The sequence below is a fragment of the Brachyistius frenatus genome, unplaced genomic scaffold (genome assembly GCF_029030835.1).
Source record: "Brachyistius frenatus isolate BFR_SWC_R1_liver_20210118 unplaced genomic scaffold, ASM2903083v1 Contig_7, whole genome shotgun sequence".
In the NCBI taxonomy this organism is placed as follows: Eukaryota; Metazoa; Chordata; class Actinopteri; family Embiotocidae; genus Brachyistius; species Brachyistius frenatus.
Genome location: NW_027210606.1, coordinates 237,305 through 252,819, shown reverse-complemented (window position 1 = coordinate 252,819; position 15,515 = coordinate 237,305). Strand labels below are relative to the sequence as shown.

The following is a 15,515-nucleotide window of genomic DNA, read 5'->3' as shown; positions in this document are numbered from 1 at the left end:
TTCAGGGGGAAAAAAAAACACACATATAAGAATATTGAATACTATAGAATATTTATATAGTTGCTTTGCATCGTTGCCACACAGGAATGATTCCTGTTTAATCTATACAGGCTCCGGTCATTTGGTAGTATGTGCTCAGATCATTAGGACTGTTTTTGATTGGTTCTCTTGTTTAAAATATTTATTATAAAAATGATCCAAAATGCATCAAATGTAATAAGTTATATTACTTTTATGGATTCATTAACATCAAATATTACATCTTTATAGGGTAACTGTAACCTATTACATTTCAAAAGTCATCTTCTCAGAACTGATGTTAACTTCCTTCTTAGTGTATGCAGCAACATCCTTTGACAAACATAATAAAGTGTGCAAGAGCACAGTATACAATGGGCAGAATTGATTAAACAATTTTGCACAATAAAAGTTTCTTCATTGTTAACATGAATGTGTCTCAAGGTTTATGGGCAGCAGAAAAGGTCCCTGCCTTCCACTGTGTAGTTCTAAGTCAAACTGTAATGTGCTTTATTTGCTCAAAAAAAGCTATTGTATTAAACCTACAACACAAAATAATTGTAAATACGGCATGGCAATGCAAAATTATAACATTTTTTTTTAAACAGGGACAGAAACTGGATAAATAGAAGACATGGAGCAGCACTCCTTTGTGGCTTGAATTCAATGTCCATATCAACATTATCTTTATGACATTAATAACATTAACACTAAGTGTAGTGATCATTAACAATCAGTAGTTGTAATTTACACAAATGCACTCCTAAATATGCCATAAACACATCCACATCCTGACAGATAGCATTATCGTTAGACAGCTCTCCCTCATGGGCACACGCGCGCACACACACACACACACACACACACACACATACACACACACACACACACACACACACACACACACACACACACACACACACACACACACACACACACACACACACACACACACACACACACACACACACACACACACACACACACACACACACACACACACACACACACACACACACACACACACACACACACACACACACACACGCGCGCACGCACACACGCACACACACAATATTAAAGATGCTTTCCCATCAGGTTGTCAAGATATCGGTTGCCAGGACACGAGGAGTCAGGATATGATGTTTACTGAAGGGAAACACAGACTGGTCACAGCTGGACGTGTGTGTGTGGACACTAGGTAGTCTCAGAATATTTGCTCTCTCCTGCTATCACCTCTATTCATTTTCTGATCCGTTCTGTCATCTGTTGTATCTGTGTCCGTCCTCCCCACTGTCCCCTCTCACTCCTCTTCATCCTCTTATTGTTCTGTGGTCCCTACTGTCGTTTCAATATCCTCCCTCCATCCATCCATCCCTCCCTCCCTGCTCACAGCAGAGGGTGAGAAAGGTAAACTTTCCCACTTGTTTCCTCCACATTGTCTACTTCTCCTGTCTGTCCATCCATCTCCTACAGCTAAGGGTCAAACAACGGGTTAGTTTTAGTCCAGCAACCTCATTGATAGGCATTCCAAGTGCAGTGGTATTTTCCTTTATGCACATTCTGATGTTCTCAGTCGTGGATTGCTCTTGTTTTACCTGGTGGTCCAGTTGATAGTCAGTCCTGCTCTCTCCTGTTTTGTTTTAATTTTTCTGATAATGATATTGGAACTGTGAAATGCTCTGTCAAAACTCAAAGTATGATTGAAATAAAAGCCTGTTCACAACTGTCTATGCACTTAATACTTCTCTGGCAGATTAGATAGACATCAGAAATAAAAAAAAAAAGTCAAGTCTATGGAGCATTACAGATGGATTATAGTGTCATTGCTTGAACCACCTTAAATGGTCAAAAGGCATCCTAGCAAAATGTTAAAAAAGTATAAATACATCTATTTTGCCAAAGTGCATCTACAATCATTACCACTGCCTAAATGTAACTATGGTAGCAGGCACATTGTAGAAGTAGCTTCCTAGACAATCTTTATAGCTTCAAGTTACACTGAAACAAATCTATCCACCATGTTTTCCTTTCTTGAATAAAGCAGCAGAAAGAATAGAGCTCCAGAGATTCAAACGCATACAGAAAACGTAACAATAGTATTATTAATATAACTATTAAATAATCTGTACGTGTGAGGGAGCTTATGAAAACACTTACAACTTTTGTGTCACTTTTAGTCAATTCATGCAAGTCACCCATGTATATAAGAAAGGTGATTTATAGTGGTTAGCCAACTAAACGGATAAACTGTACAAGTCTGGCAATTAGATAATTCAGATTTGTATTGGTTTTGATGCTGATTGTAACTAGTGGCAGTCAGACATCATAGTGCAACATTAAATTAACTTTCTTTGTCAATGTCATTATAATAATCAATGTTTCTGTTGTGAGTTACATGCAGTCATAAGAGGTACCATGGTACTGTAACAAAGAGTTTCAGGAGTCTGACCACCACCCTGAAGACTCAAGCGGGGCCAAAACTGTCGCACAGCAAGGTCACAACAAAAGCACTCATTTGATAGGAGGACAAAAAAACACAATTTTCCCTGCATCAATACCTCATTAACTACACTATTCAATCCCAGCTTCAGTTTTCTCCGCTGTGATTGTAGCCTTGATACGCTGTTTGTATTAGTGTTCGTTCAGCCACTCTGAGGTCAAACCAATCAGTCACCAGTGTCGGTGGTAAAGCAGTTTGTCCCACCCCTCCTTCACTGTGATTGGGCATGATGGTGACAGTCACAAGCTCAGTATTACCATTTCTCAACTAATCGGTAAAAAATACAGAACGTTTAGCGCTCAGGGCAGAATAAACACTCAGCACCTCATCAAGCTGCTGCTGTTCATTAAAAACAATTTTAAAAAATACATTGTACTCAGGAAACAACGCTTTGGTGGACACGGGCCCTAGTTGGGCTGCCACTGAGAGTCTATGGTAGTTCTAAATGGTTTTCAAGAGATTCATTACACTGTAATGGTTTGTCCCAAAATAAATCTGATCGGGCAATCTTCAATTAGCACCGTATCAGTTGATGAAGGTGAAAGGGAGAACAACCTACCACGTCTATGACTTACCACTTTCTTACTTTCACACAAACACTGACTCTCTGACACACCAGTTATCTTATTGAACTGCATCCCGGCAGGTCAGCAGACAGAGTCAGAGCAACAACATAGTTAATATTTTATTGTCACAGTCTAGTCCCCTTCTTCTAACACACAAAAACATGCACGGTATAAATACCATTAAATGAGTTATCATTTACACAACCACAAACACAGAGAAACAAACAGAGATGGAAAGAAAGGATATTAGAGACATAAAGAACAAACGCAGGAAGAGAGAAGTAAGACCAACAACAAAAGAAACTGAAGAGGAGACCCTACAGAGAGAGAAAAGAAGAGAAAGTTAAGACCAGATGTGGAGCACAAAAAAGAAGAAATATTTGGACTGGTGCAGCATCAGAATGTGAACATATGTGGTCAAGCAGGAAACCACAGTTTGAGAGGCTGATCCTAAAATGACCTGCATGTGACAGAGACTCAATCACACTTGGTATCTGCCTTGGTGCACGCACGCACGCACGCACACACGCACGCACGCACGCACGCACACACACACACACACACACACACACACACACACACACGCACACACACACACACACAGACAAAGACATAGACACAAAGACTGAGGAATTAACCAATATATCAAAATATGACAAGCAAGAGGAAGCTGATCAGACATGAACCACAAGATCACACTCGCATATTTTGACACTCACAAACACAGATTAAATCACACCCTCTTATTTGTGATACTTGTCCTGAGGGATTTGAAGAGTAAGAGGAAGGACAAGAAGCAAAGAGAGAGAATAATTAGAAAAGAAGACGAAGAATCATTGAAAATATATCTCCGTTTAAAAGTAAGGTGTAGGGATGAGTATTAATGTATAATGTATTTTGAAATGATGTACCTATTCACAGTTTTTTGTTGTTTTTGTAAAACGATGCAAAAACAATGCACAAAATCTCAAGAATGTTTTCCCCCGCAATTTTTTGGGGATCGTTACTACACACTTCAATGAAACACTGGAGAAAGAAGACAGGATTTAAAGTCTGATCAATCAAACAATCTAGGGAAACCACTTTCTAACCTGACAGCTACTTCAGTGTTAATTGAAGGCGAAATGTTAAAGACCGGCAGATGAAAAGGAAAGAGAATCGTAGAGAGAAACTGGGGGGAAATCTTCCTGTTTTACTTTTAAAGCCACCAAACATGAATTTCTCTCATTTCCCTTTTGTCTTTGTGTCGACCACAGAACTGGAGGTAGAGAGCTCACACAGACAAAACACAGTATAAAGGGACAAAAGAAAGATGCAAACACAAACTCACACCCACTCAGCATGTAGTTGCAAACCAACCACAGACACACACATGCTAAATATTAGCTTCACACAACATCCAGAGGAAACGTGGCTGCATTTTAATTCAACACATTTTTATCACATCACACCACAAGCACGCTTCAAAAACACACACATACACATGTTGTAGGTTACGCACAAACACACATTGATTAGTACACACAAATACACTGGGTAAATGCACATGACCTGCACTCAACTCTGGGAGGGTTCATGACCCCATGGCACAAAGAAGGCTGTGACCATGGAAACAGCAAAAACTCAACTCGCTCGGGAGATAAATACAATAAATGTCTTCTTTACCTGTCTTGCCCTCTCACTTGCTTTACTGTCATTATCATGTTGTCTTCAAATAAAATAGGTTCAGGTGTGTGGAGATAAAATGCAATTTCAATCATATGTGTGTATGAAGTGTGGCCTCAGGAACACACCGCACGGTGGGTGTGTGGCGGTCGCAAAATGTCTCATTTTCAGAGTCATGTACAGAATGGGCAGCTCGCGCGACATGTGCAGTTCCCAGCAAAAATATACAGGGAAAACATCTGTGTACTATGTCGTCACAGCAAAAAACATAAAGTAGGCTCTAATGAAATTATGTCAAAAATGTAACAAGTGAAGGGGAGCATTTTATCCGGACATCAAACATTCATTACTGATGGCCTTTTATTAAAGGGAGACTCAATGTAAGGTTGGCAGTATTAGTGCTGCAGCAGACGTGCTGGCAGCATGAACACACGTGAGCGAGCCGCAGCAATGCAACGAGGTAGCAGTCATTCACACAACGCAGGCGGTTTGTCCCAGGTGCAACTGCAGTTAATTAAAGTACTCACGCCTTATTTCCATTTGTGTGGTAACAAATAAATGACGTTGTAATTTTTTTTGTTTTATTCCCTTAATACTTCCTCGAACTTCACTCTCTTTGCTTTCCTCTGTCCTTTCCTTTTCAGCTCTCCTTCTGTTGCCCTCAATCGGACTTTATTTAATCTTTTTCCAATTCCCTTCCTCTGCCTTTGCTCCTTCATTCCTTCTCTCCTTCATTTCTCTTCTCTCCCTCCATCCGCAGGGGAGTAGAGTACTTAATTGAAGAACCCCAAAGGCAGAGAAGGGAAAGGTGGTGAGAGGGAAGGAAAAAAAACAAGAAAGAGGAGAAAGAAGACGGTATGGAGGAGGGGGGTGACAAAGACCCAATTGGAGAGGAAGAATGAAAGTGAAACAAAGGAGAGACAGATATGAGACTTGTCTCAGTAAGTGTCCGTCTCAGATTAATGATTGGCTCTTCGAACAGTTGCCTCTGTTTCTTCCTATCACACTGTTCCCTTTGCTCCTAGTGTGTCAGCTTTACTTTGGATGGACATGACAGGATAAGCCGGTGTTTGTGGACTGACCTCCTTCAAACAGATACACAATCTGGGCTGAAAAATAACAGCTGAGCAGGTTTTTCTAAGAGTGATGGTCTCACAGATTTCATTTTCCCATATAAAGATGTTACCACACGCAGCAGGGAGCGTCCCAGTACCAGCTTTAAGAAAACAACAGTTCTGGGGAAATCCTTCAGCTGTGTGATGTGTGATGACAGACTGAAGTCCTGCAGATAATGTAAATGTAGGCATGCATGCATGTGCAAATGAACTGTACAAATGCAGGCATACCTGCTGTTGGCTGGACATTTTTCAACCAAAGCACCTTGGAGAAGAATGGTTTGTATTTGTAAGTATTAGCACCAACTTAGGGCTTAGGCACAATTTTAAAGACATCCTATAATGAAAATCGAGTTTTTAACCTTGTGTTGTTCTTTATATGCAACAAAGATACTGTATGTCGTGAGCGATGTAAGCAGTCGACACCATGGCTGAGCATTTCCACTTTGAACTGCAGTGTACCACTGACACTTTAAAAAGAACGGATTTAAACAGCCAGGGTAGCAAACATCACAGAAACAAGAAAACAATCCCGTTAACGTGTTGTGTGCAGCTTTCCATATCATGAGCTCCATGCAAGCAACGGAGGGCTGGGTGGATAGAGAGGTTGGGACTAGTTGAAACACTCCATGCACCTTTCTAAGCCTCTTTAAGGCATTAGGGGATTATTTATTGTTTTGGAAAAAACTTCAGATGAGTTTGTAGGTTTAATCAATATCAGGACCAAAAAGATCCCCAGTTCGGTCCTTTGAATTACAGAGCTTTATGACATTTAAGCTCATCGTTGCAGTTTTATGGCACATTTACTGTAAATTTCAGTCTCAGCACTCTCATCTACATTGATTCCAGCTATTTCAAAATTAAAAGTGAAGGGTTACCGCTGTGAGTGACTCAGAATTCTGACCCTGATAATGATTCCTTTTATTAATAAAAACTTGCAACTCCCTATTGCAGCTAACATTTCACACTACTTTGTGTCCTGTCATATCAAAGACAAATGTACAAAGCATTTAGGAACAATGGCTTTCATTGGTCTAACTGACAAGCAGCAGTATATTACAGGATATCGTCTGTCATCAGTTACCATCAATTTCATGAGTACACCTACTTGACAAAATGAAACTTGGTTGTTTTCAGGCCAGAGATAATCAAGATTTGTTCTTTCAGCAATCCAAGCCCACTGACTCCTTCCAAAGATGTAAATCTTAAAAATCAGGTCACAAATAAAATAAAGAGAGGCAATATTGATAGCAGGAATTATCCATTGCTGGGTCCATTCATCCATTATCTATGTATTCTGAACAGGGTCATGGGGCTTAGAGTGAAGACCCTGTTCCAAAGATGGAAATGATCAACATTTCATATCTATTGCTGCTTAAATTAGCATCACATAACTTTCAGTAACCTCACTTCAAAACTCAAAGAGTTTCTGAGATAGCAACTTTCCCTTTAAATTAATTCAACTCTATATGTAAGGTGTGAAGGTGTGCTTCAGTATTTGAAGCATTTATGAAAAGTACATACAACCAGACTGTACACATAGTCACAAATGAAAGGAAAAGCAAACACATAGTATACATTGATCTACAGAAAACCAATTATTCCGTTTTTTGCCAAAGCAAAAACTGCAGAAATGCATGATCATCACACACGTATATACAAAATTAATTAGGACGTTTGTAGACACACACTTTCTCGCTATCTCTCACACTGCAGACACACCCTTAAATATTTATGTCACACATGAAAACACATCACACAGTTTTTGCTGTGTACGTGCAAATGTGTGTAATTAGCGCATGAATACATGCAACACTGCTGACACGCACAAAAGAAACAGACAATTATACTGTAAAAATGCAAATACGGGTAATTATCAAGCACAAGCAGACATATTACTCCAGCATACTCTCCCTCTCTCTTGATAAATTAGTTGGGTAAACAGCGAGGTCACACTCCGGTTAGCCTCTAAAACAGCCGCAGCCCGGCAGCTGCCATCACCACCTCTGTTAGCTTTACACTGTTAATTAGCTACACTCAGATGCCAATCATCTCTCTAATGAGGACAGCTGTGCCATTGTGCCTAATGAGACAAACTCCTGAAGTGTCTGAGGGGTAAGTTAACTACAAGGACACACATTAAATCCAGCACACACACATGTTATTCTCCAGTATATATTTCTACCTTGCGCACACACACTCATTTCATTACCTGCTCTCATTTAACTTATACTCATCCTCTACCATTTATCTTTATATGCTTTTTCACTTCACAAGGATCCTGTACTTTGTTTTCATCATGGCAATTTATGAAATCTCATGTTCTGCACATACTCACTTTCCCACCGTAATATGGATGAATACAGCTTGTGTTTGTCACTTTTTGACAAATTACAAGCAGAAGATGTGTTTTTAGAAAAAAAAAAAGTTAAAACATACTGAACATATGGATTGACAGCTGAGACATGGATTACAGTACACCACTGGAGCAGTTTAGACAAACAACGGAAAAAGTGGCTGGTCTTTCTGAGGAAAGTAATATTTTGCTTTTTAAAGGCCACAGGGAGTTACTTTCACATAGTCAAAGCATGGTTGGAGAGCATCAAATTAACCAAAGAAACTTTTCAAACTCTGACAGACTGTATAAAAAGATGCAGCGACACAGTTACTCATAGTTTTCTTTTAAGCAAAGTCTTTGTTAACATTCAGTGTTTCTCATGATCAAAATCTCAACATGGGTCACATAATCACATAATTATTTGTACTGTTAATATTTTCAGATGTTCAGAGCAGGCATAGAAGCACAGCTCTACCAAACTGGCGGTCTGACAAAGTCTCTTCCATCAATCCACAGTCGACAGCACACCTGCTGGAGCCATGTATCAACTGGCTAATCACAGAGTTCAACTCCAGGTCAAGGTGACTGTGTGTCTGTCTATCCGTGTGTGCGTCTGTCTATCCGTGTAAGAGAGGAAAAAGACATCTAGCTACACTCCCATAATACTTTGGCTCCCCAGGGCTAAAGGTAGGTGCTGGGAGGGGTGCACCGTGGTACACAAACACACACATTCAGGGTGTCTCTAGGTATCATCAAAATATACAAAAGACTGTTACTGGGTGTGGAGCGAACTCCTTCACACATCTACACAGAGCCAACAAAAGACTCGAGAGTGAGGGAGAAATTAGAGGTGGCCAAATCAAGAAAAGGGGATGAAGCAGCACAATGGAGGTATAAAGGAAACAGGGTGGCATCTTCAACACAAATCCAGATCTCTGTTATCAATTTTAGAAGCGTTCCAATAAATTTACTGTAGCTTCATATTATGACCAATTTGCGATTTTTTTTTTTTTTTTTTTTTTTGGGGGGGGGGGTTAATGCTGAATGTGAATGCTTCTGCTGAAACGCTGGCTGTGAGCTGGATCAGGTAACGTGTGTGAGCTCTTGACAGGCTGTAAATAAAGTGAAGTCGTTTTTTTTTTTTTTCTGGACTCATGTCCATTTGGTGTCCATTTAGACCTGCACTCATCTGCTAAAATTGTAAATGAGGAATAAAGTGAGTTGTTATTTCAGAGCCAGAAGTGACCATATTTGGACGAGCGGGGGAGTACCAAGGTGTGAATCTGACTGAGAACCTGAGGACACTACACCCGCCACAGGCCTGTTAATCAAACCGGAGACGACCCCAAACATACCACTTTTGAGGATTTATATCTAAATTATGATGGGATTATTTTCAGATGGACAGACAGAAAACTAATAAGGAGTGACTTTAGTGAATGACACCTTTATGACTTGTGGAAAAAATTAATTGACCTTGCATTTCATGAAAGAAGTTAAATGGGAATCTATGGAGCCAGCGCCTTTTTTGGAGCCAGCTGCTAGTGGCCCCCGGTGGTATTGCGGTTCAAGGGACTTACGCACTGGCCTAATTTTTCAGACCTGGAAGCTATGTCCATTTTTATATACAGTCTATGGTAAGGACGTCTGGGTGACAGCAAATATAAGCCAATCTGCTACAAAACAAATTTTGAAAAAAAGGAAAATTTAAGTTTTGCATATCAAAAGTGAAAGACAATTTAAGAAAAGACAAAAGACTGATGTCTGCAGAAAGGAACGTAGAGCAAGAGGGAAAGTAAAGAAGAAAAATACTCAAACAAAATGCAGCACAAACATATTTGTGTGTTTTCCAGGGACATCAGGCTTTATGGAGTCCATCAACACAGCAGGAGGAAAAGAAATCACTTCTGCTGGAGGAAGTGCTAATGGATCTGCACAGTGAGTGTGTCACTTTATTCACTGTGTGTGTGTGTGTGTGTGTGTGTGTGTGTGTGTGTGTGTGTGTGTGTGTGTGTGTGTGTGTGTGTGTGTGTGTGTGTGTGTGTGTGTGTGTGTGTGTGTGTGTGTGTGTGTGTGTGTGTGTGTGTGTGTGTGCTGATTGATCGAACATGCCAAGTCCATCTCGGCATTCCCTGATGGGAGCCAGAGTGTGAAATTGCCAAAACAGCAAACAGCAGATAATCAGGACTGACACACATCCAAAACAAACACACACTTTCTTACACTATCCATTACTCTCATACTTCTGCTTCATGTCTCGACACTCACTCACAAACACACACACACACACACATCCGTTACACACACATTGTTACAAATGACTCAAACATAGAGAAAAGTTAATTACAGAGCTGTGGCATGTTTGCTTTTTTTTCCTTTCTCTCCGGCTATGTTTGTGTGTGTGTTTCCAGGCATCTCCAGGCAGTAGCAGACACCTTTCCCCTCGCACACTACAACCACATATTTATAACAAAGACTTCTGAGCAGTGTCTGTGTGTGACACATTTAGCCACATAATAACCAACTGAGTCCAAGATTTCAGTTATTATTAAAGAAAAAAAAAGCTATTTGTGTGTGTGTGCGTGCATGCGTGCGTGCGTGCGTGCGTGTGTGTGTGTGTGTGTGTGTGTGTGTGTGTGTGTGTGTTCAGAAGTGAAATTAAAGCACTACTGTTCTCACTGCTCCTGGGGGACCCTCTAAGTGATTTGTGGTGCTTCTGCTGTCCGAAGGGAGATAATTTGCAGTGTTTTCTGGGTGAGAAAAATAGGTCAATTTTTGATCAGAAAAGACAGCAAGTACAAAGCCTGAAGCAGCAGAAAATGTCTCTGTTGCACTACTTTATACAGTATGTGATGGTTTATTATCCTAACCAAAATAAATCATATCAGCGGTTCAAAACATCTACATATTAGTCACAGTAGTATGCAGTGGAAATGTACTAAGGCATAATGTCGGGATATATTTGGAGTTTATTTGCAGTGCGTAGTAGATTTTTTTTTTATGCTGTGGTATTGGGGGCTACCAATTCAGAGAACAGTTTGGTGTAGAAAGGTGAGAATTGTCAACCAAACGTTAGTTCATCGACCAAGTTTTCATTAGTCATTTAGTCATGGGAAGAAAAAAACCTTGCCAGGGATGTTATAAATAACTTATAATTACAGCTGTTATGGCTCAAGCCTTCTCCTTTAGGAAGGTGGCCTTATGGGTATCCTGGGGGTGGCGTAGCTCCTAGTTGAGGAAAGTAAGTGACTCTCACGTGTGAGAAGTTGTGACAAGTTTTATGGATGTACTTTTGTGTCTTTTTTTATGCAAGGATAACAAAACAGTTTTGAGAGTTGATTTCTTGCACTGCAATCAAAAATCGCATTTCTAAGGAAAAATAGGCACTAAGAATAAAATGATCTAGATTGCAAACAAAATCTCCCTTTCAGTTTATTTGGTCACAGACGAATCAAAAACTTTTGGTTGCGAGTTAAGTATGATGTAATGGATGGAACCTACAATGATGGATGAGAAAAGAGTTTCTACTAGTGGGTTTGACTTTTGTCCAAAGCACTGTTGTAGATGCACAGGTCACTCCCTCCGACAGTAGAGGACAGTCTGTCTGTTTAGGTTATGTTGCTTTTTTCGATTGAAATGCTTTTAAATGTAGCAGCACGACTTCCACTTTGGTTTTATTTCACGTTGTCAATGCCATTACCATGCCGACCCCTTTGGCAGGATACATGGTGGTAGTGGACATGTATGCACTAAAATATGGATTATAAAAGAAATTCACTCTCAGTCAAGGCACGCTACAGATTTGTTCCATGGTCTTGTCATTTTTTTTAAAGTATTTCGTGTCCTTGTCTTAGTTGTAAAATTCGAAGGTAATTTTAATGACAGCTACTTGATCACAAGGAAAATGACCAGAACCTCTTAATTCCACAACTAAATGATTTTGTCTCAGCTGTCAACACCAACTTGCCAAGTCTGTCACAGACTTAGTCAAACCCAATGAGTCATGATAACCAAACCAATTATAATCAGTACAAGGGTAATAATGTGTGTGTGAACCCATAAATCTCAGTATCACACCAAAGCATGTAATACTAGAGGACACAGTGTCACAAAATCAAGTGATGAAGCACAAACAGTGATAAAGTCAAAGTAGTGAGCCTCGGATATCTTTACTGTGACTGTAGTTTGGAAACAATCCTCACATTAACTTTTGCACAGATACTCTTAAAGGTGGACCAATCAGCGACCAGTGAAGGTGGTTAGTGCGATAACACTGAGGTGAAGTTTTTTTTTTTTTTAATGTAGTTGCAGTAGTGGTAGAGTTTCAGTGTATATGGTGTTCAATGCTGATTGGTTGAAAGGCTGCTCCAGCAGTTTCAAAATTAACAAGAGGTCTACGTCTTGTAGGATGCAACAACTGAAAGCAATTCTCTATGAAGTGTAGCCTGACCCACATATTAATGCAGTGAATTTGGATCTGGACAAACACAAGCCCTTCCCTGACTGGTGTTTGAGTCCGTGAGAAAGCAAAAGTCAATATGAAGTTGTTTTTACTAATGTTGCTAAGTTGCGTGCATAATGTAACTTATCTAACATAAGTAACATACATTAAGTAACTTAAGCAATGTACTTATTTGAACCCAAATCAAGATCTTTTCGTAAACCTAACCACATGGTTTTTGGTGCCCAAAACTGATGCACATTACTTTTCACACCGAGCTGAGACAAAATGTGTCACTGAAACAGGAACCTCTATTTGACTGATGATCATATTACATGCTGGTGATTAAAGTATACTGTGTGATTGAGAACAGCATTTGGATGTTAGATTCAAAATAAAGAATGCAGGGCACTAGGCAGAAAAGATACAGAGCTTCAGAGGCTGTACTCACAGTCGAGACAAGGCTTCATTCTTCTGAAAGAGCATTTCTGGGAATTGGCTGAGGTGGTTTTTGTTGAGGCGACTGTATCAACAAAAAAATTTGAAAGAATAAGAAGCTTATAGCATGAATGTTACAGGCAATTTAATGGAAATGCTGTCTTGATTCTATGTGTACTTAGAAAAGTCAATGTGTTGCATAATTTGTTCTCACAGTCTTTCCAACTCCTTCAGCTCGTCAAAAGCTCCTCTCTCGACATTATTGATCTGGTTGTCCATCAGATGACTGAAAAAGAAAACAAATTAAAAAGAGAATTAATGAGCCATAAATTTCATTTTTATCAAGATAAATCAGCATTATACATCAGCACATCAAGTTAATTAATTATGGCTAGTGTGTAACATCACGCTGCCATTTGGTAAATAAAATAAAAGAACCTGGATTACTTCATTACTTTCTGCCTTTCATTAAATAAATTGAAGATACAAAGCCTCCACACACATGCTTCCTTAAAGAGTCACTGCTGAGATCTGCATACTTCAGAAATACCCAGACCTCCGCCTCAGATGCCACTGGTGTAACAGTCAATGCCCTCCTGACAGCAATGAGCCCTGGGCTCCCTGAAGACTGTTAATCTGTTTTGAGCAGGCCTCCAGAGATGTCATCCTTTTAACACCTCATGTCCATCACTGACACTCAGCACATTCCCAGTCCTCAGATTAACACAGGAAACCAGGGCTCGTCCAGCCTCTCCCAGAGGGCACAGTGTTTCCAGGTCAAAAGGTCATGGATAAACCCCTCCTCGTACATTTGACTGACACTGACACCAAACAAGCAGCTCTGGGTGGCTTATGTGTCGCCACTGAGCTAATGCTTCATTCTGTGCCCTCTGGCTTTTGATGGTACCGCAGTTATGATTCCCACATTACAACCAGACCTAAACCTAGCATAAATACAAGCGGTAGCCATTTTTAACAATGAGCTTGACAGCAATGAAATAACGGCTCTTTATTTTCTAAAAATGTCTCAGTTTATGTTTTGGCTTGTTCTAAATAACAGTTTTTAAAATATAATTTGTTTTAACCCTTATGTTGAACTTGTGTGAATGCCACAGTAACATATATGTGATTATAAATATGCTGGACTTACAGGACTCTGAGGTGTTTCAGACCTGCAAAGTCTGTCTTGGTGACGAGTGTCAAGTTGTTCCCATTCAGATCTCTGAAAAAAAGACAAAACAACAGATCAGAAAAACAGGAAGTAAAGTGGTAACAGAAAGAAGCACACTCTGAATGTTCATTTGTTTATACATTAAGAATTTTAAAAAAAAGTTAAATGAGAACAGAAGAAATCCAAAAGTTATTCCCAAAATTTAGTCAGTATTATAAAGTGGCTACAAAGAAGTAAGCTAAGAATAGGCTTTTATTTTTTTTTTTTTTCCTTTTCTTTTTGACCAATATTGGACAGTTACAACACAAAGAAACAGGTACTGTCAGAGGGAGAGAGAGGTTTTAAGGCCTAGTTAGGGTCCTGAAACACTAGTTTGTGTAACAAAGTCCCTTTTAAATTTAAAGTTTTGAAGCTCAGTGTGGGTTTGGTCAGCAGCTATCCTCTCGGTAATGCCTGGCTCCACCTAACTCCCAACTAATCAAAAAATGGGAAAAGAGTTGGTGCAAAGGTGAAGGTTCATCTAAACTTTAAGCTTTTTATACAAATTAAACAAGTGAGTTATAACAAAATTCACCGCTTTTGGAGCCCCTTAAGTGGCCATTCAAGGAACTAAAGATTTTGACAAGTTTGCATTTTCCGCTCCAAAGTTTTCCACTTGGGTGGAAGGCAGAAAATATTTATAGCAGTTCCAAATGGCCCCACTCAATGGCAGTTTGGAAAGACAGAGGCATATTAATTGTCTAACTACAAGGACTGTTCTTTACTGTGACACTGTTTCGCACACATTTTCACACAGTGTTGCACTCAGCTGAATAAACCAACAGTGGCAGAAATTGTTGTTTAAATGAAAGACAGATTTTAAGGGGGACACTCAAACCCTACCTACTTTCCCTCCTCCTTCCCACATCATCACATAACGTGGACAGGAATATTGCAACACTGGTTTCAGAAAGTTACAGATATATTTGGATGTTTGCTTCAGTGTTGATTGGTGAAAATGTGAGTGGAGGTGGTTCCTGTAGTTGTTCAACCAAACGGTAACCAACAGTGACGTCACACATTGGTTTGTGAATGGTCATTATGAAGCCTTCAGTTCGGATATTGGCAGGCGCCATCTTGGAGCCAGAAGTGACCATATTTGGATGAGCTAGGGAGCAAGCGGTGGATCTGACTCGATCTGATTGGAAACCCAACAATACTATATCCTGCCCACCAATACTTGTAACCTGACTGCACCACAGGTGTGTCAATCAAACAGAC

General features: G+C 39.8%; 1 protein-coding gene across 1 annotated transcript in view; it reads right to left on the bottom strand.

Annotated features, from left to right (window-relative positions):
• Positions 1 to 15,515, bottom strand: part of slit1b (slit homolog 1b (Drosophila)) — a 67,255-nt gene that overhangs the window by 38,266 nt on the left and 13,474 nt on the right. The window contains exons 2-4 of the mRNA XM_069689464.1: positions 14,235 to 14,306; positions 13,299 to 13,370; positions 13,098 to 13,169 (exon numbers count right to left, since the gene is read on the bottom strand). Of these exons, the coding sequence (XP_069545565.1) occupies positions 13,098 to 13,169; positions 13,299 to 13,370; positions 14,235 to 14,306 (216 nt within the window). The remainder of the gene's footprint in view (positions 1 to 13,097; positions 13,170 to 13,298; positions 13,371 to 14,234; positions 14,307 to 15,515) is intronic.